General features: G+C 39.0%; 1 protein-coding gene across 1 annotated transcript in view; it reads left to right on the top strand.

The window, feature by feature from the left end:
- LOC140143035 (uncharacterized) overlaps window positions 1-21,400 on the top strand; it is a 131,812-nt gene that overhangs the window by 8,265 nt on the left and 102,147 nt on the right. Inside the window, exons 3-9 of the mRNA XM_072165077.1 lie at window positions 5,957-6,105; window positions 6,372-6,493; window positions 7,114-7,256; window positions 9,342-9,559; window positions 11,971-12,059; window positions 14,001-14,110; window positions 17,551-17,680. Coding sequence (XP_072021178.1) covers window positions 5,957-6,105; window positions 6,372-6,493; window positions 7,114-7,256; window positions 9,342-9,559; window positions 11,971-12,059; window positions 14,001-14,110; window positions 17,551-17,680 — 961 coding nt within the window. The remainder of the gene's footprint in view (window positions 1-5,956; window positions 6,106-6,371; window positions 6,494-7,113; window positions 7,257-9,341; window positions 9,560-11,970; window positions 12,060-14,000; window positions 14,111-17,550; window positions 17,681-21,400) is intronic.

Raw genomic sequence — 21,400 nt, 5'->3', positions numbered from 1 at the left:
TTCAGCGGTTTCCCAATGTGTTCCAACATTGATTGATGGGGGAGGGGAAGGGTAAATCATTGTTGTAGATGTCATGCTTGTTCCCAGGCAAAATATACGTCATTTCCATGATCATATGAAATTCTGCACAGAATTTCGACAGAGTGTACCAAGCGTTCCAAGGACTTTTTTCGTAGATTGTCTCTGCTGAATGCAAAATATTTCATCTAAATTTCGTTTTTGTCTCATAACTCAAAAACGGAATGTCGTATGAGCTTCTCATTGCACATGATTTGAGAGTGGATTATATGCTTTAGAATCATAACAAAATTGTTCATAAAGAAATTGGTTTCTTTAGGAAGTGGTCACTGCAATCACCCACTATGCTAAAATACACACATTTCGCAATTATAGCTCTAAACTGCTCTAAAATGTCGTTTTTGTCCCATAACTCAAAAACAGAATGTTGTATGATCTTCATATTTCACAGGATTTGGAAGTAGACCATGTACTTAGGAATCATAATACAATTGTTGATAAAGAAATTGGTTGCTTCAGGGAGTGGACACTGAAACACCCCATACCCTAACATACACACATTTAATGAAATTTTTATGCTATATCTTAAAACCGAGAAATCGTATCACGGCTCTAAGCTGCATGATTCCGAGTTGTTTAATTTATTTTTGAAATTAATATTTAAAGTTCACCTTCATAGCACTTGTCAGATAGGTGAACGAGCGTTACAAAACAGAAAAATGAGTTTTAATTAAATACTAAAACCGCACGTATGTTTAGATTGTAATGAAGTCAATTATAAACTATGACTATCTTCAGTAGATAGCATTAACTTGTTTTTGACATGATGTAACAACTATCTTCAGCAGATTTGTGCTTCACATTTTTGTGTATTGGGTGTGTGTATAATGTGGGGGTGTGTGCGTGCGAGGTGTTGGGCATGTGATGTATGTTGGGTAGGGCGGAGGGAGTTTGTAGGACTATTATAAGATCACATTTAAATCGGAAAGTATTTCATTTGGGGGCTTTTGGGAAAGAAAGAAAGAAATAATTAAATTAATTAATCAAACATAGAGAAACAAAGGAAGAAAGAAAGACAGAAAAAATAAAAAAAAAATGTATACTTCATGTATTTATAATAAACAAATATTTTCACCGGTTCACCGTCGCAAATAATAAATGAAACATAAAAAGTAATACCGCCTGGGAATCGAACCCAGGACCTCATGTTTACAAGACCTATGCCTTAACCACTCAGCCACGTGAGCTTCGTGATTAAGCTGCTTGCAATTTGAACCTATAAGCGGTCACCTCAAACTTTTTCCACGTTCACGTTTTTATTTATTTCAAATGTCTTTCGTTTATTCATTCATTCATTCATTCATTCATTCATTCATTCATTCATTCATTCATTCATTCATTTTCTTTCCTTTCTTTATTTTTCTTTCTTTCCTTTTTCTTTCTTTCTTTCTTTCTTTCTTTCTTTCTTTCTTTCTTTCTTTCTTTCTTTCTTTCTTTCTTTCTTTCTTTATTTTTAATACAAAGAAAGAAAAAAGAATCATTGAAAATAATGAATGGATAATTTAGCAATGATTCACGCAATTAAAACACGAATAGTCAAAGGGCGTAAAGTGTAAACCCATAATGGTAATCTGTAATGGTAAACTGCTGCATTGAATAGCGTGCATACTGAGCAGTTTGCCCTGCATTGATATTAATATATACGTATAGATATTTATTTCAATTCAAAATGGCAAACTGTTAACAAATGTCATAAATGCGATCAATTTGTCATTCCTTTTGTATTCAAACATTCTCAATTGGTATAGCCAAGGTAAACGAACGTCACGCTCCATGAGATGCGGCCTAAAAACCATAAAATGTCGATTTTGGACCATTTTGTCATTATGGTAAACTGATCCACTTTGCCATTTTGCACTATGCAGCTTTACACTTTCCCGATACCTGACTACTATAAAAGACCAAAACTGATTACTTCGATTGCGAAATGGCAGCGTGGCGCAACGGCTTAGTCCTTCGACTGGTAATCTTTTGACTATTGATTGATGCGAATGGTTCGAGTCCCCGTGGTGGTCGATTTTTTTCTTTAAGTGTATTCAATTGTTGTTTTCTTTTTTCTTTTTTTTTCTCATCGCAAAAGCGTATTTTATTATAAATAATATTCAGAAATGAGTTGTTTCAAATTGTTATATCACAATCTTTCTGATTCGTTCGGATAAGCCTATACTCAGCAAACGCAAGTTTTACAGAAAAGATTTACATGTTGGGTTATATTATAAAGGGTACAGAACGTTTTAATAAAATTCAAAAACATTTTGGAAAACATGCTGCAAAACATTGTAATATTTTTTTAAAACTATATTTGTAGTGTTTTTGAATTATGAGACAGAAACGAGATTTTAGTCATAATTACGAAATGTGTGTAATATAGCATAGGAGGTGTTTTCAGTGACCATTCCCTAAATAATCCAACATCTTTATCAACAATTTTATTGTGATTCAAAGGGATATTATATACTCCCAAATCGTGTGCAATATGAAGCTCGTACAACATTTTGTTTTTAAGTTATGGGACAAAAATGACATTTTAGAGCAGTTTAGAGCCATAATTACGAAACATGTGTTGTTTAGCATAAGGGATGGTTTCAGTGACCACTCCCTAAATAAACCAATTTCTTTATTAACAATTTTGTTATGATTTCAAAGCATATAATCCACTCTCAAATCCGAAAAAACAAAATTTAGATGAAATATTGTGCATTCGGTAGAGACAATCAACGAAAAATGTCTTGGAACGCTTGCGTGTAAATAACGGAAAACTGTCACCCCCTCTCCCCCGTGCAAATGTTGAGAAATACCAAAGTCTTCAGCGGTTTCCCAATGTGTTCCTACATTGATTGATGGGGAGGGGGGAAGGGTAAATCATTGTTGTAGATGTCATGCTTGTTCCCAGGCAAAATATACGTCATTTCCATGATCATATGAAATTCGGAATTTCGACAGAGTGTACCAAGCGTTCCAAGGACTTTTTTCGTAGATTGTAGGATGTTTTTATGTCTCTCCTTGTTTAGGGACAAATTTCAAACCAATTCCTCACTTAGTGTGTTTTTGTCTGAGTAAAATCCTTGGTTAGTTTGACAAAATTTTGACATCCCCTCTTAGGGTCATATTTGAATGTCAATTCACGCGGATGCTTACAACTTTTATGCATGAGTAGCCCCCGGGAAAATAACAGGCAAACCCAGGGCAATCCAGAAGTTTAGTGATTTTTATGAGTATTTGACGGAATAAATGGCATAACACTAGTTGATCTACAGTCAAAATTAATAGGTCAATTTTCTGGACATGTGACACCCATGGCCACAGACATATTAGCATTGTGGAATGTGACCCCGAGCACAGCGGATGGTCTACCAATGTATTTGAATAGGAAGAATTCCTCCATTGATGCAAAATGAGTTACTTGTCGCAAGTTAATAATATGATGGTCAGAGTTTCCGTAGATAAATATTTTTTTCCGTAGGTAGATATTATTGAAATTACATTTTGATGATATTGTGAAGAAATTAAGATTGCATGATATTCAATAAATTTGCAATGCACGAATTTCGATCGAAATTGTGGCCAAGAATGCTATTCGAATTCAAAATTACTAAGACTTGAAAAGCGAGGTCAACACCAGGGGTCAGAGATCAGGCTTGAGGTTAAACTCACATTGATACGCATCGGTCACGTGTCCAGAAAATTTTCGCGTGAAAATATACCCATTAATGTTGACTGATATAGAGCTGTAAGTATCTACCTATATGCTGTTTATAGCGGCGAAGACAGCTCAGGCAGTACCTCTGTCCTTCCATTCGTTCGTTCGTAAAAAATGCTTTGTAAAACATTGCGTGTTCTTTATGGGTCAGTCCATCTCAAATCACCTAATGGGTTGGCTGGTCACCCTCTCAGATTTTGTTTAAAATCACTTATATCATAGCCCTATGTGCCAAATGAACACATTTCAAACGGTAGGTCTCTACTCCTTGTCGTTTTTGAGAACCGGCCTATTGAAAATTGGGTCAGACCCCCCCTTTTTGGGCACGTGTGTCGCGACATTAATTTTCTAACAAGTTTAGACATCCATATCTTCCCTTAGGGGTAAACTACAGGGCTATAAATTGGAATCTAGGGTGTCTTTGACCTAAATAACCAGATTCTGGACTCATAAACAATGTATCTCACCCCCATTTGCTGATATAGACATACAATGTATAAAAATGCATGTTTGTGCTGACGCACATGACAAATTCCTGTTTTTGACCCCCCTCCTCTTCATCCTAGATGTCAGACATCATCTATTTTGCCTTCAGTAGGCAATATAGGTTCAGGTGTGACCCGCTATAGCAGGGTAGACCACTCATTGGCTTAATAAAAATTTCACAGGGGCTCAAAGGTGACTCCTCAGCCAAAAGCCCCGTTCGTGACCCCATTTGACCTTGTGGGAAATAATCTACCATGACCAAACTCACACAAATTCAAAATACTTGCATGATGTTCCTCTGTACCAAAAATCTTAGTGGTGTCAAGCCATCTTCATGGTTAAATTAGTGTTTGAATCTCTCATTGAAATACACAGTAAATTGATGAACTTTGCATTCTGGGAATTAGAACATTACTGTGTATTTCAATGCGATCTCCAAACAGTCATTTAACCATGAAGATGGCTTGACACCACCTTGATTTCTGGTACAGAGGAACATCATAGAAGTATTTTGAATATGTGTGAGTTTGATTATGGTGGCTCATTTCCCACATAATAAAATTTGGGTTGGTATTTAGGACAATTTTGTGTGTATTTCAATGGGAAGTGGACAAATTGCGTCAAAAAACATCAAATATTCAACGAGCCATAACTCAGAAACGACAAGGAGTTGAGACCTACCGTTTAAAATGTGTTCATTTGACCCATAGGTGTATGATATAAGTGATTTTAAAGAAAATCTGAGAGGGTGACCAGCCAACCTTTTCTGAAAATTAGGTGAGTTGATATGGAACGACTCTTATGCAATGGCTGTGGACACACTGGTTTGCACACATATTTACACGATAGCAAACCACAATCTTGTTCAAACACTTTAAAGGCCTTATTGGAAATAGTCCCCCTTCTACCCCTGTACAATTCATCTACCATATCTTCTCCCAACATTGTTTGGTGGGGAAAAGAGGTACGCGTAAGATGAACATTGAGACAACACTATTATCTAGTATTATAATTCTTTGTTTTCAGTAACTCATGAATATAGCGTGCGAGCGCACTATAGTAAGAAGAACAGTAACATTGGAGTAGGTGTTTGAACCCATTTTTTCCGGGATTGCAGTTTATGTTGAAAGTTAGCATATGCTATTACCGTAACCACTCGGGTATAAGCCCACCCCCCTAGATGGCAGATTTCACTTCAAAATTGGGGTGGGCTTATAACCAGGGAGGGGCTAGTACTTGAATTTAAAAATAAGAACAATCATCCCCATTTGTATATGACCGATATGCCACTAATTTCTATTATCTATGTCAATGTTTTTTAATTATAAATATGGAATGTTAATTATCAACTGATATTTATTTTATATTTGTTCATAGATGTGAGAGAAAAAGCATTGATTTGATTTAAGAACATAGCCAAACTTACTACTGGGCTTATACCCGAGTGCATCCTTGTGCCCAGAATGTTTTGAAAAATAGGTGATGGGCTTATAGCCGAAGGTGGGCTTATACCTGCGTGGTTACGGTATATGTCATAATCATATTTTCAAGAGGTATTAATCTGAATACATAACCTTATTTGTATAAGCATTTTATTTTGTATAGGTATGTAATTTGGTTGTTTTGCCGCCAAATGGTAATTATTAAAATTTTAATCGAAATGTGATTCACTCTTATCATATCATGTTACAGTTATTGGCCAAGATTGTGGGGGCAACTGGAAGAAGTTCCAAGATCAATGCTACCTTGTAAGTTCCACCAGCATAGGATGGAAAGCTGCTGGGCAGGCATGTCACACAGAAGAAGCAGATTTAGTTATTGTGTCATCAGCAGATATTGACGTAAGTAAACTTTCATCATTAGTTGTACCCACCTAGAAATTATTTTGTAATTGCGGCAAGATCATCAGACGGCCTGAAGATGCACCTGGGATAAAGTGTGACGACGTAGCCTAATAGTTAACTGTACCTAGTACAGCATGAATGAAAACAATGTATTAGAAACCCTGTTGCTTTTTGTCAAGCCCGATTTGCCATAATTTAATACATTTATTAAGTATAAAATATGCTTTTACATTTGGTTGACCAAATATGAAAACTTTTTGTAGAATTTTCTAGATGGCTGGTTGTCCCCTACCATGCGTCACTATTGGATAGGCCTCCATGATGTGTCATTAGAAGGGGACTTTAAGTGGGTGGATGGAGAGACACCAGCACAGAAAGGATACACGTAAGTTTTTAAATGGTCACTCTGTATGAAGATACACTTGGGTCCTGATGGGACCAGGCTCAAACTAAATGCTCAAGCCAGCCTAAAAAGTCTATTAGCATGCTGACCTATGTGGAAATAAAAGGGAGAAACAGATTTGAAGATAAGGATCAATGAAAAGAAGGCCACTGCAGTGCCAACTCAATCCATTTAAAATTGACTTATGCAGGTTTTTTAAACAGTTGTAACATGAAAAAGTGGTACCCTTGTTATTTTTCTACACAAGATAATTGTATTCTTTGGGCATGTCTACAAAATGTATTACAAGTGAATTCTCAAGTAATTTTAATGAAAAAATATAATATGAATTAACTATTAATTATGATCACACTGAATTATTTTGCTTTCTTAGTATTTAGTGGAGCAGGTAGCCAGAATTTTCATTCAAAAATATCTGTTTGTTGTGCCTGTTCTTATTGTAGTCAACTTTAGTCCAGCTTGATACCTGCATTAGTGCATTAGCACCTGTACTTACACCCTTTGCACACACCTGTATTATGTATTAACAATTGTACTGACACTCTTTGCTCACTCTTGTAAACTCACAACCTCTACTTGTGTAATTGTATATTTTGTTGCAGAAATTGGGCTCCAGGTGAACCAAACAATGGAGGACAGGGTGAAGATTGTGTAGAAGTGCGCTATAATGATGGTGATCAAAGTGGCATGTGGAATGATATGGACTGCACCAACTCACAGTATTATGTCTGTCAACGATCTATAAGTAAGATTCAGTTCACATTAGACTAAAGATACAGACTAACCACAAACAGCTCAAGTCCCCCGATGGCTGATCAACCCATGAAATGCAACACACAAAACTGCTATGCACATGCCGCATATTTTTATGGCCTTTACGTAAACGTGAAGACACTCTATCACATATACATGAAGGCACGCAACACTGATGTGATTGTTAAGTACACACGTTTGAATCTCTTGAATATGCAAGAATTCACAGCATAAAAAGCACCCGCCCCCTAGCGAAAAGAAAAAAAAAGAAAAAGGAGAGAGAGAGGAAAAAAGAGAAGGGGGAGGGAGAGGAGGGGAAAAGAGAGGGGGAGAGAGGGAGAGAAGGGTAAAAGAGATGGGAATAAGCCTGGCAAAAATTGTCTATTTGGGCCCCCGCCCCCCTAGTGCAGGGAAAAAAGAAAACTGAGGAGGGCGAGAGAGGAAAAAGATGGGGGAGAGAAGGGAAAGAGAAAGAGGGAATCCATAGGCCTACGATATGTAGTGCCATACGATTATTATCAATATACTCGACAATATACTTGACTTCTTGAAGACAAAGAAATAGAAATCTTTTGAAATGCTAATTGCACAAAAGCACCTATAGGAGTAGTATATTGAATCAAACAAATAAAACAATAAAATGGCCAACCCAAAAAGAAAAGTCAAAAAAGGTGGTCAAGAAGGCTGTGTCCAACATGTTTCTTGTATTACATGCCCCAACCGAAAATTTTCAGTATCGACACAAAATTGGCCGATTAAGTCATTTACCATTGGGCTATTTCAAACTTAGGGCCGGATTTACCAATAAACCAGATGGGTACGGGTCCTAAAATAGCCTAAGGTATGTTACCCAAAACACCATGTTTTGGACCGAAATATGGTAACATTGCAAAATTTTGCACACTTTATGCCAAGACTGGCCTTTACATAAATTTTACCTTCATTTTCGCTAAAATTGTCTGAAATTGAAATTTTAGCACGCTTATGCCAAGAACCAGGAAATTAGCAAGAATTATGGCCAAAATTCATTTCTATTAAGACCAAATTAGTAATAAAAAAGCATATTTTTCTTGTGGAGCGTGCAATTCCATAAAAAAAGTAATAACCCAGTTTACCATTTTCTCTCTTGGGCGACTGTATTGCCAAATTTAAACTTATTTTTTTTTTTTATTTGATATATTTGAAAGTGTACTTTTCTTTGAAAGTACACTTTTTTTCGTGGGTGCGTTGCACCACCCGCACTCTACCCCCATTTTTGTTTGGTGGATTTGGGCCCCCGCCCCATACAGGCTTGCCACCCCCCCATATTTCCATCCTACTTTTTGAATGTTTTCATCTTAAAAAGAGCACCTCTTCAACCAGCTATTGAAATTATTATTATACTTGCAAAAGTCAATGTAGACCTTCTGATATTCCATATTTGATGTAATTATAACTCCACACATTTTGCAAATTTAAGCACACAAAGTAATGTAGAATTATATGTATTTTTAAGATGAAATTATTTCTAAACACTTTAGAATGTCATGGTTAATAAACATAAATATTAATTATGGCTACCCACTTGTCCCTCCCTCTTCAGTGGTTATTAAGTGGAGCATCTCATAGGCCCGCTTTTGACTTGTAGCTTTTGATCCCTTCGAAGAGCTGTTTCACATAATATCTACATAATGTTATAGCACAATTGACTATGTTGATGTTGCCAAAAAACTGGTTGTTTGCCAGAGCATTTTGAATTGGGTGCGTTTGTGCCATGATGTTTCGATTAATAAAAGAAAATGCCAAAGTAAAGTTTTGATAATAGAAACGGGTAGCATGAGCCCAAAAACATTTGGGTCTAGGGGTCCCTTGTGGACGTAAAAAGCACCATATTTTGATCATTAACTTGCATTGTAGCATCGGAAAGAGTTAAATGGAGCACAGTGTTTTTGTTGTATTTTTATTTTCGAAATACATGAATCTTCAGTTGTTCTAGAAATTGATTATATGTTATTTGCTTTATTTTGATACCAAATAATGGTTATCTTTTAAGTGCCCAAGTACCAAACTATTGTATTATGCTCCCTCTCAAATCTAGACACTGCCATCAAGTGTGATCACTTGAATGGCTGGCGAACATTCAACGATAAGTGCTACTACTGGGAGGATAATGCCAAGACATGGGAAGCTGCTGAGACCCAGTGTACTCAGCTTAATGGACATCTTGTATCCATCAACAGCCCTGAAGAACAGACCTTCCTGGAAGGATTACAGGTTGTCTTTGAAAAAACAATCTTTCTGGGATTTACTGATAAGGTAAGAAATGACTCTGGAGGAAGACATGCTTAATCTAAACTGAAGTGTTACACTCGTCAAGTTCTCACTCATTGGGATATTTCATTTTATATCCACATTCCCCCTATTTCCAAAATCTTCCACAGGGAGAGTGAATTTCAAATGGAATGAGCACCTTAATCAACTTTATTTGAAACTCAAATGGAGCTGTCTAATGTGTTAATTCCATTTGAAATTCATACTCCCCCTGTGGAAGTTATTTCCAAAATCGTCTACAGAGGGAGTGTGGATTTTAAATGTAATCACAAACATTGTATGTATTCTTTGGTTCACCTCTAGTTTGCAATTTGTCAGCAAGTGTGCCAATAAACGGTCCTTGTACACATGCGTATACCCTCTGCCCGATAATCTTTACGCACATGATTCAATACTGCGACCAGCAAAATATGTACCTACATCACTATTGAACTTGAGGTGAACCAAAGAATAACCATGTTACAGTATACTTTTCATGAGAAACTGATTAGGACTCATTTTTAGGTTGGCTGAAGGAAAAGACCTTATGGCATCACGACTTGTGTGTCCATCAGTGGATGGGGGATGTCTGGATTTGTGTCTGTCGGTGTGTGTCCATCAACAAATATATAGGGCTTATGGTCTGATATGAACAGTTCAAATACTGTTGCAACCAAACTTATAGCTGCATTATGGGTACCTATATGTATTGGTGATATCCAAAGTCACTAACGTCAAAGGTCATTAGAGGTCAACTTGTAAAATAGGCTAGAAATGAAAAAAGAAATTGTCTCATATCTTCGGAAGAACTATCTGGCATCACTGTCCCTATTTTTAAATGGCGAGTCACACGTACATCCCTGAATATTTGATTAACCCTAACTCTGACCCAGGTCTTTTGCTATCGGAAGTCACAGAAGATCCAATTTACTCAAGAAGAAGAAGAATTTTTGACTTGGCACCCCCGGAATTCAAACCTTTGACCCCCTGCATGCCAACCACACAATCGCGGACCAGGAGCTACACGGCTAATTGCTGCCCGGCCCGCAATTCCGTTAGCATTTGACACTTAGGGTGATTGCGTCATCGTAGACCCTGGGATGCATGCATGCGCAGAATTTTTCATCATGGTATTCTGTGGTTTTTTTTTGGGTGTAAGGGTTAACATAGGCCCTAGTCCGGAAAAATACATCTTAACTAACCCTAACACTGACCCAGGTCTTTTGCTATCGGAAGTCACAGAAGATCCGATTTTCTCAAGAAGAAGAAGAATTTTTGACTTGGCACCCCCGGAATTCAAACCTTTGACCCCCTGCATGCCAACCACACAATCACGGACCAGGAGCTACACGGCTAATTGCTGCCCGGCCCGCAATTCCGTGAGCATTTGACACTTAGGGTGATTGCGTCATCGCAGACCCTGGGATGCATGCATGCGCAGAATTTTTCATCGTGGTATTCTGTGGTTTTTTTGGGTGTAAGGGTTAACATAGGCCCTAACCTGGAAAAATACATCTTAACTAACCCTAACACTGACCCAGGTCTTTTGCTATCGGAAGTCACAGAAGATCCGATTTTTTCAAGAAGAAGAAGAATTTTTGACTTGGCACCCCGGGATTCGAACCTTTGACCCCCCGCATGCCAAGCACACAATCGCGGACCGGGAGCTACACGACTAATTGCTGCCCGGCCCGCAATTCTGTGAGCATTTGACACTTAGGGTGATTGTGTCATCGCAGACCCTGGGATGCATGCATGCGCAGAATTTTTTCATCGTGGTATTCTGTGGTTTTTTTTGTTTTGGGTGTAAGGGTTAACATAGGCCCTAACCTGGAAAAATACATCTTAACCAACCCTAACACTGACCCAGGTCTTTTGCTATCGGAAGTCACAGAAGATCCGATTTTTTCAAGAAGAAGAAGAATTTTTGACTTGGCACCCCCGGGATTTGAACCTTTGACCCCCTGCATGCCAACCACACAATCGCGGACCGGGAGCTACACGGCTAATTGCTGCCCGGCCCGCAATTCTGTGAGCATTTGACACTTAGGGTGATTGCGTCATCGCAGACCCTGGGATGCATGCATGCGCAGAATTTTTCATCATGGTATTCTGTGGTTTTTTTGGGTGTAAGGATTAACATAGCCACCACTGATAATTTCTAGCAGCAAGTAACAGCACACTTAAGAGAAACACCACCAAAAGACTACTAGAAAAGCTATTCTGTACGCCCTCACTACCCTCTGCGGGTGACCTCATTAGGAGGAGTTGCAGAGTCAAAGTCAAAGTACAATTGACAGCTAACACCTTACTCACATAAATAGTACTAGATTCATATGTGTTTAGAGCTAGTGCCCTTAAGAAGGCTATTAGTTTTTAGCAGAGGTTCTGATGACACTACATTATGTCTTATACAGGATAGCGATGCAGCTGGCAAGTACACATGGAGTGATGGGTCATCATCTACAAGCTATCTAAACTGGGCCAAGAATCAACCAGATAACACGTAAGTGAGGCAGTGGATAGATGGTACTCCACAAATGTTTTATTGGCATTCTAGCAGTGGCATAACTATGGGTTGTGGTGCCCTGAGCAAAGATACAGGTTGCATTATAGCAGTGGCATAACTATGGGTTGTGGTGCCCTGAGCAAAGATACAGGTTGCATTATAGCAGTGGCATAACTATGGGTTATGGTGCCCTGAGCAAAGATACAGGTTGCATTATAGCAGTGGCATAACTATGGGTTATGGTGCCCTGAGCAAAGATACAGGTTGCATTATAGCAGTGGCATAACTATGGGTTATGGTGCCCTGAGCAAAGATACAGGTTGCATTCTAGCAGTGGCATAACTATGGGTTATGGTGCCCTGAGCAAAGATACAGGTTGCATTATAGCAGTGGCATAACTATGGGTTATGGTGCCCTGAGCAAAGATACAGGTTGCATTATAGCAGTGGCATAACTATGGGTTGTGGTGCCCTGAGCAAAGATACAGGTTGCATTATAGCAGTGGCATAACTATGGGTTATGGTGCCCTGAGCAAAGATACAGGTTGCATTCTAGCAGTGGCATAACTATGGGTTATGGTGCCCTGAGCAAAGATACAGGTTGCATTATAGCAGTGGCATAACTATGGGTTATGGTGCCCTGAGCAAAGATACAGGTTGCATTATAGCAGTGGCATAACTATGGGTTATGGTGCCCTGAGCAAAGATACAGGTTGCATTATAGCAGTGGCATAACTATGGGTTGTGGTGCCCTGAGCAAAGATACAGGTTGCATTATAGCAGTGGCATAACTATGGGTTATGGTGCCCTGAGCAAAGATACAGGTTGCATTATAGCAGTGGCATAACTATGGGTTATGGTGCCCTGAGCAAAGATACAGGTTGCATTCTAGCAGTGGCATAACTATGGGTTATGGTGCCCTGAGCAAAGATACAGGTTGCATTATAGCAGTGGCATAACTATGGGTTATGGTGCCCTGAGCAAAAGATACAGGTTGCATTATAGCAGTGGCATAACTATGGGTTATGGTGCCCTGAGCAAAGATACAGGTTGCATTATAGCAGTGGCATAACTATGGGTTATGGTGCCCTGAGCAAAGATACAGGTTGCATTATAGCAGTGACATAACTATGGGTTATGGTGCCCTGAGCAAAGATACAGGTTGCATTATAGCAGTGGCATAACTATGGGTTATGGTGCCCTGAGCAAAGATACAGAATGCCCCACTCCAATTCCTCAAACAATTTACCAATTACATGCATGACATTAATTTGGTCATAATGAAGGTGAATTTTGCTCTGAAAACACTCTTTCAAATGATTGATTATGTTGAAATGCCTTGGAGGAGCGTAGAATCGATCTAGGGGCAGGTAATTTATCAATTCGGCACCCGTTATGATGGCGTCCAGGGTACATGGCCTCCCTTGCCCCTAGCTAAGACACTACATTCATTTTATTTCTGAAATTAGATCATCAAGTTGATTAAACTTTTACTTTAATTAAAACACTGCTCTGGGAATTCTCAAAACATCTCATTTACCTGTGATCTTTAGGGGCCGGCGCTGCAAAATTTTCTCATTAAGCAAAATGCTGGCAAGGTAATTCCTTCAAGTTTAAGGTGAACATTTACTTGTATTTTAAGTGTTATGGTCATGCCAATATTAATGTCTAATATGTATTTATGAATATTTTCAATCATCCAGATAGATAAATATAGTTGAACAGAATCATAATTTAATCCAACTATATTAATGTCTAGTATACAAGTGATCAACATTTGTTTTAAAACATTTCTTGTAATTTCTTTTGTAACGTATGTATCTTTAGCCATGCTGTTCTGTAGTTTCTATATGTGCCACTAGATCAATTGTACTTATGTTATATCAATTGTGGCTGGTATGTAGCCTCTAACCTTTCTTCAAAACTTTAATTTTAATAGGAACTATGACCAAGGAGGAAACTGTGCCAGAATGCGTAACGTTGATAATCACCAGTGGAGTACCTTGGCATGCACTGAGAGTAAACAATTTGTATGTGAAAGGGACCAAGGTATGAAGTACATACATATGCTCATGCATGCACCCCACACACCCCCATGTGACCCCCCCAAATGGGGATATTGCATAGGACAATGAAAGGGGGATGTTACTTCCTGATTTTAATCAGTTAACTGAAGACGTTATATATCGATCATTTTTATGACATGAATCTATCAACCATCAACCTGGGACATATTTTTTGTTCAGAGATAGAGGGGGTACTCTCAGTTTTAAGGTCGTCCGAAGGAAAAGACATTATCGCATCTTGATTTGTGTGGCCGTCAGTCCCTCCGTGTGTGTCAATTGTCAACAATGTAACGCTTTTGGTTAAAATTTGGTCAAATTTGAGGTCAACCTGTAAAATAGGCTGAAATGGGGAAAAATGTCTCATATCTTCGGACGACCTATCTGGGACTGCTGTTCCTATTTTTTATTTATGTTATTTGCAGCCAATTGCATAATATTTATAAAACAGGGATGTTCCCCGGTTCCTGTGAGCTCACCAGTTGGAATTAGGGTATCACACTTATGTACCCATTTGGAGGTAATAATAAAACAGTCCTCTATGTGTATCCACCAGTATTCAAGGACATGAAAACATGATCATTGGCCTCATGGCACCACAACAACCTGTGTACATGTTATAGAGCAGATGGTTGTTTGGTTGCTGTTCAGTTGGGCAAAAGTAAATTCATTAATCCACTCTGTCCAATTAATTCACCACATGGACAGTTCATACAAGGACATTTGTGACCAGCTGCAATAAAACCCGGAACAAGTCATCTGATATGTTTTTGAGTTATAGGCCATTAAAGATGACATTCCCATAAAAAATTTTGGAATTCTTAATTTCATGGTAGTTGACTGTAGGACCCAGCGTAAATTTCTTTTTGAAATTGGGGGGAATGGGGTTGGAACAAATTTCTTGAAGTATAGTGAATCAAGCACCTTTTAGCGACAGAATAAGTTAATGGTACCAATGCGCCTGAAGCGCACAGGGACGGATTTACCATAGGGCCAGATGGGCCCGGGCCCAGGGCCCCAAATTTTGGGGGGCCCCCAAAATTCTCCTGTGCAGTGTGCATCTTCCATTTTAGCCGAAAAACACCATGTTTTGGACCAAAAATGTTCGCGCTTCGCGCACACTTACATATTTATACAAAGATTCAGCTTCAAATGTCTAAAATTTAATTTTTTCACACGCTTCGCGCACAAATGCCCTAATAAAATCTAAAACTTGGCCATTTGAGTGCACATGCGTTCCTTATGGTGCATTTGGGGCCTCCAAATTTTGGCCTGGCCCAGGGCCCCCCAAAAGGTAAATCCGGCCCTGGAAGCAAAATTTTGGCATATTGAAGCTAATTGATGAAATATGGTGCAAAAGTGGAATAAATTCGCGCGAAGCGCGGAAAAAATTTGCAGTTTTGGGCTAAAATGGCCAAATATGAGGTTAATTTGGTCAGAAACCCACATTCAGGCTTCAACATTAGGGGAATGATTGTATGGACCATCCCCCTGGCAAAATATTGGGGGGATTTATCCCCCCACCCCAGGGATCTACGCCTATGGTAGGACTAAATGGACTTTCAAATCCTTGAAAGTACATATTAAAAAGAAGTTTCAATAAATAACAGTTGAACTATGATATTCTCTTTTCAATCCTGTGTAAGGCAGGAATTGAATTGGCCCATTACTCAGAATAGCAATTTGGCAAAAATATTAAGGTATCATTTACAAAATTATCCATATCTTGAAACGTATTGATGCTATTTATATATCATTTTAAAGCTTATTGTCTAGTGCTTACATTTTTATTCAAATCATGAAATGTCAAAACTGTGACTTGTGTCCTGGTTTTTGTCAGAACAGGTCACATAAACAAGGACTAGGGATGTTTCATTATGAAAATGTCCACTTTTAACTACCACTTGTTTATGTTTAGAAGGTTAGTCTTCTCCCTCAGTCTTTACAAAAGTATTAAGGGCAAGCTTGGTCCTGTTACAATATTGATGAATATTAGTGTGCTTATTTTCATATTTCGCCTGAAATTCCATTAGCCACTCTGCAACCTATACACATAACTAACTTGGTAGAATGATAGAGTATAGAGCCAATGTATTTGTATATTTATGAATATTAAAGAGCTTATTTGCATATTTTGCCTGCAATCCCATTAATTCACTCTGCAGCCTACATGCAATAACCAATTAATTTTTTGTACTTGGTATGATGACTATGATCACTTGTTGTGCTGCATATAGTTTTGTGTCAGGTTACTTGCATATCTATGAATATCAAACATTTACTGCAAAGTGGACAAATAAATGAAAATGGGCTATTCCAGTTGAAATCCACACACCCCTGATTTCATATAGAATCAGTCATTCAGGTAACACCATTTGAAATTCACATTTTCTGTGTAAAGTTGAAGGTCAGTCTTCCACAGGGGTGTATAGATTTTTATGCCTCCACCGGAGGTATTATGTTTCCTGGTTGTCCGTCTGTCTGTCTGTCCGTCCGAGCTTGCGAGTGCAATTTCTCAGAACTGGTAAGACGTACAGTGATGCAAGTTGGTGGAAGGATGGTCATTGGAGGCCTTCAAATTATAGGAGGTTTTCATCGCAAAATATGGTAATTAAGTACCTAATTTGCATAATTTATGTGTAATATGCGTAATAAGCAAAAAAACCTTGTGAACAGATTATCTGGAGATCCGTATGGGTTACAGTGACGTAACTTGGTGGGGGAGTAGCAGGGCTAGAGGTTCTTAACCTGTTTAGATTTTCAGCTCAAAATATGGTTATTAAGTACCTAATTTGCATAATTTATGCGTAACAAGCAAAATACCATTTTCTCTGAGACTAGAAGTCGCACGTTCCTCAAATTTGGTGGGTGGGTGCATCTTGACCCTAGACAGAACAAGTTTGTATTGGTCAGTGGGTCAAGGTCACCTCAGGGGTCATCTGAGGTCAAATTAGCAAAAACTGCCGTATGGGCATGAAACTGGGTGAGTACAGTCAATATTTAGAGCCAACTTTTTGAAGCTCATTTCAGGGTCAGCCAAGGTCACCCAGGGGTCATCTGAGGTCAAATTACTAAAAATTGTCTTTTGGGCATGAAACTTGGTGGGTACAGTCAACATTTAGAGTCAAATTTTTGGAAGGTCATTCCAGGGTCATCCAAGGTCACCCAGGGGTCATCTAAGGTCAAGTAACTAAACTGTTGTATGGGCACCGCTTCAAATAATACGCGTCAAGGTGGAGGCATCGCGGCCGACGCTTTGCGTCGAGAACCGCGCAAGTCGAGAACCGCAAAATTCTAGTTTAGATGGGCTGTTTAGCTTAAAAGCTGGAACAGCCCAATATAAAAACTAATAGTACATGTATTAGAGTTTGAGTTGAGGGGGATTACTGCATATCCTAATATTATGCTTTATTCATTACCACAAAGGCACTTGTGCAGCAGGTTGGAAGATGTACCAAGGTCAGTGCTATCAAATTAATGCCAATAACAAGAAGACATGGACAGATGCTAAACATTACTGTGATGCACAGGGAGCATATATCACTACTATACTCACGTAAGTTGCTATTTCAAACATTACTGTGATGCACAGGGAGCATATATCACTACCATACTCACGTAAGTTGCCATTTCAAACATTACTGTGATGCACAGGGAGCATATATCACTACCATACTCACGTAAGTTGCCATTTCAAACATTACTGTGATGCACAGGGAGCATATATCACTACCATACTCACATAAGTTGCCATTTCAAACATTACTGTGATGCACAGGGAGCATATATCACTACCATACTCACGTAAGTTGCCATTTCAAACATTACTCTGATGCACAGGGAGCATATATCACTACCATACTCACGTAAGTTGCCATTTCAAACATTACTGTTATCACATATATCACTACCATACTCACGCAAGTTGCCATTTCAAACATTACTGTGATGCACAGGGAGCATATATCACTACCATACTCACGCAAGTTGCCATTTCAAACATTACTGTTATGCACAGGGAGCATATATCACTACCATACTCACGTAAGTTGCCATTTCAAACATTACTGTGATGCACAGGGAGCATATATCACTACCATACTCACGTTAAGTTGCCATTTCAAACATTACTGTGATGCACAGGGAGCATATATCACTACCATACTCACGTAAGTTGCCATTTCAAACATTACTGTTATGCACAGGATCATATATCACTACCATACTCACGCAAGTTGCCATTTCAAACATTACTGTGATGCACAGGAGCATATATCACTACCATACTCACGTTAAGTTGCCATTTTAAACATTACTGTGATGCACAGGGAGCATATATCACTACCATACTCACGCAAGTTGCCATTTCAAACATTACTGTGATGCACAGGAGCATATATCACTACCATACTCACGTAAGTTGCCATTTCAAACATTACTGTGATGCACAGGAGCATATATCACTACCATACTCACGCAAGTTGCCATTTCAAACATTACTGTGATGCACAGGAGCATATATCACTACCATACTCACGCAAGTTGCCATTTCAAACATTACTGTGATGCACAGGAGCATATATCACTACCATACTCACGCAAGTTGCCATTTCAAACATTACTGTGATGCACAGGGAGCATATATCACTACCATACTCACGCAAGTTGCCATTTCAAATATTACTGTGATGCACAGGGAGCATATATCACTACAATACTCACGCAAGTTGCCATTTCAAATATTACTGTGATGCACAGGGAGCATATATCACTACCATACTCACGTAAGTTGCCATTTCAAACATTACTGTGATGCACAGGGAGCATATATCACTACCATACTCACGCAAGTTGCCATTTCAAATATTACTGTGATGCACAGGGATCATATATCACTACCATAATCAGGTAAGTTGCTATTTCTCACATTCCCTAACTTTCAAGGTTGACAAAAATATAAAAGACTGTATGACTTACAGTGGCGTAGCCAGGATTTCCATACATGGACGGCCTTACATGAATCTACAGCCATGATGAGTGAGGGGGGCACCAGCCCCCCTGTCCCCCCCCCCTCCTACTGGTTATGTCACTGATGACTTTAAAGGATCATAAATGCCTATCACTTGTTGAGAAAGAAATTGGACTCAATATTGCACACACGCTGAGATTTCAATGCGTCCAATGCACAATCCCTGCAGGGCAATGGATGCATCCCCATTCAGTGCTAGCGTATAGTGTAGAATCTCTTGAACAATGAGTGTATGTATTTACCTATTTCATACACAACAAAGAATTTCTGCTATTTTTTTGAGAAAATAATAACAAAAAGAGAAAGGAACTAAGAATATCTTCAAATTTGACCAATAATGAATGCACCCCGCCACATCAATCCTGCAAGATGTAAAGTACAGCATGTAGTACGCGAGTATTGTACACTATTTATGCACTCTGCCACATCAATCCTGCAAGATGTACAAGTACAGCATGTAGTACGCGAGTATTGTACACTATTTATGCACTCTGCCACATCAATCCTGCAAGATGTACAAGTACAGCATGTAGTACGCGAGTATTGTACACTATTTATGCACTCTGCCACATCAATCCTGCAAGATGTAAAAGTACAGCATGTAGTACGCGAGTATTGTACACTATTTATGCACTCTGCCACATCAATCCTGCAAGATGTAAAAGTACAGCATGTAGTACGCGAGTATTGTACACTATTTATGCACTCTGCCACATCAATCCTGCAAGATGTAAAAGTACAGCATGTAGTACGCGAGTATTGTACACTATTTATGCACTCTGCCACATCAATCCTGCAAGATGTACAAGTACAGCATGTAGTACGCGAGTATTGTACACTATTTATGCACTCTGCCACATCAATCCTGCAAGATGTAAAAGTACAGCATGTAGTACGCGAGTATTGTACACTATTTATGCACCCCGCCACATCAATCCTGCAAGATGTAAAAGTACAGCATGTAGTACGCGAGTATTGTACACTATTTATGCACTCTGCCACATCAATCCTGCAAGATGTAAAAGTACAGCATGTAGTACGCGAGTATTGTACACTATTTATGCACTCCGCCACATCAATCCTGCAAGATGTAAAAGTACAGCATGTAGTACGCGAGTATTGTACACTATTTATGCACCGCCACATCAATCCTGCAAGATGTAAAAGTACAGCATGTAACGCAGTATTGTACACTATTTATGCACCGCCACATCAATCCTGCAAGATGTAAAAGTACAGCATGTAGCACGCGAGTATTGTACACTATTTATGCACTCTGCCACATCAATCCTGCAAGATGTAAAAGTACAGCATGTAGTACGCGAGTATTGTACACTATTTATGCACCCGCCACATCAATCCTGCAAGATGTACAAGTACAGCATGTAGTACGCAGTATTGTACACTATTTATGCACTCTGCCACATCAATCCTGCAAGATGTAAAAGTACAGCATGTAGTACGCGAGTATTGTACACTATTTATGCACCCGCCACATCAATCCTGCAAGATGTACAAGTACAGCATGTAGTACGCGAGTATTGTACACTATTTATGCACTCTGCCACATCAATCCTGCAAGATGTAAAAGTACAGCATGTAGTACGCAGTATTGTACACTATTTATGCACCCGCCACATCAATCCTGCAAGATGTAAAGGTACAGCATGTAGTACGCGAGTATTGTACACTATTTATGCACTCTGCCACATCAATCCTGCAAGATGTAAAAGTACAGCATGTAGTACGCGAGTATTGTACACTATTTATGCACCCGCCACATCAATCCTGCAAGATGTAAAAGTACAGCATGTAGTACGCGAGTATTGTACACTATTTATGCACCCGCCACATCAATCCTGCAAGATGTAAAAAGTACAGCATGTAGTACGCGAGTATTGTACACTATTTATGCACCCGCCACATCAATCCTGCAAGATGTAAAAGTACAGCATGTAGTACGCGAGTATTGTACACTATTTATGCACCCCGCCACATCAATCCTGCAAGATGTAAAAAGTACAGCATGTAGTATGCGAGTATTGTACACTATTTATGCACTCTGCCACATCAATCCTGCAAGATGTAAAAAGTACAGCATGTAGTACGCGAGTATTGTACACTATTTATGCACTCTGCCACATCAATCCTGCAAGATGTAAAAGTACAGCATGTAGTACGCGAGTATTGTACACTATTTATGCACTCTGCCACATCAATCCTGCAAGATGTATAAGTACAGCATGT

This window comes from Amphiura filiformis, chromosome 20 (assembly GCF_039555335.1).
Source record: "Amphiura filiformis chromosome 20, Afil_fr2py, whole genome shotgun sequence".
Classification (NCBI taxonomy): domain Eukaryota; kingdom Metazoa; phylum Echinodermata; class Ophiuroidea; order Amphilepidida; family Amphiuridae; genus Amphiura; species Amphiura filiformis.
The sequence above is the reverse complement of the archived record's forward strand: the minus strand, read 5'-3'. Positions and strand labels throughout refer to the sequence as shown.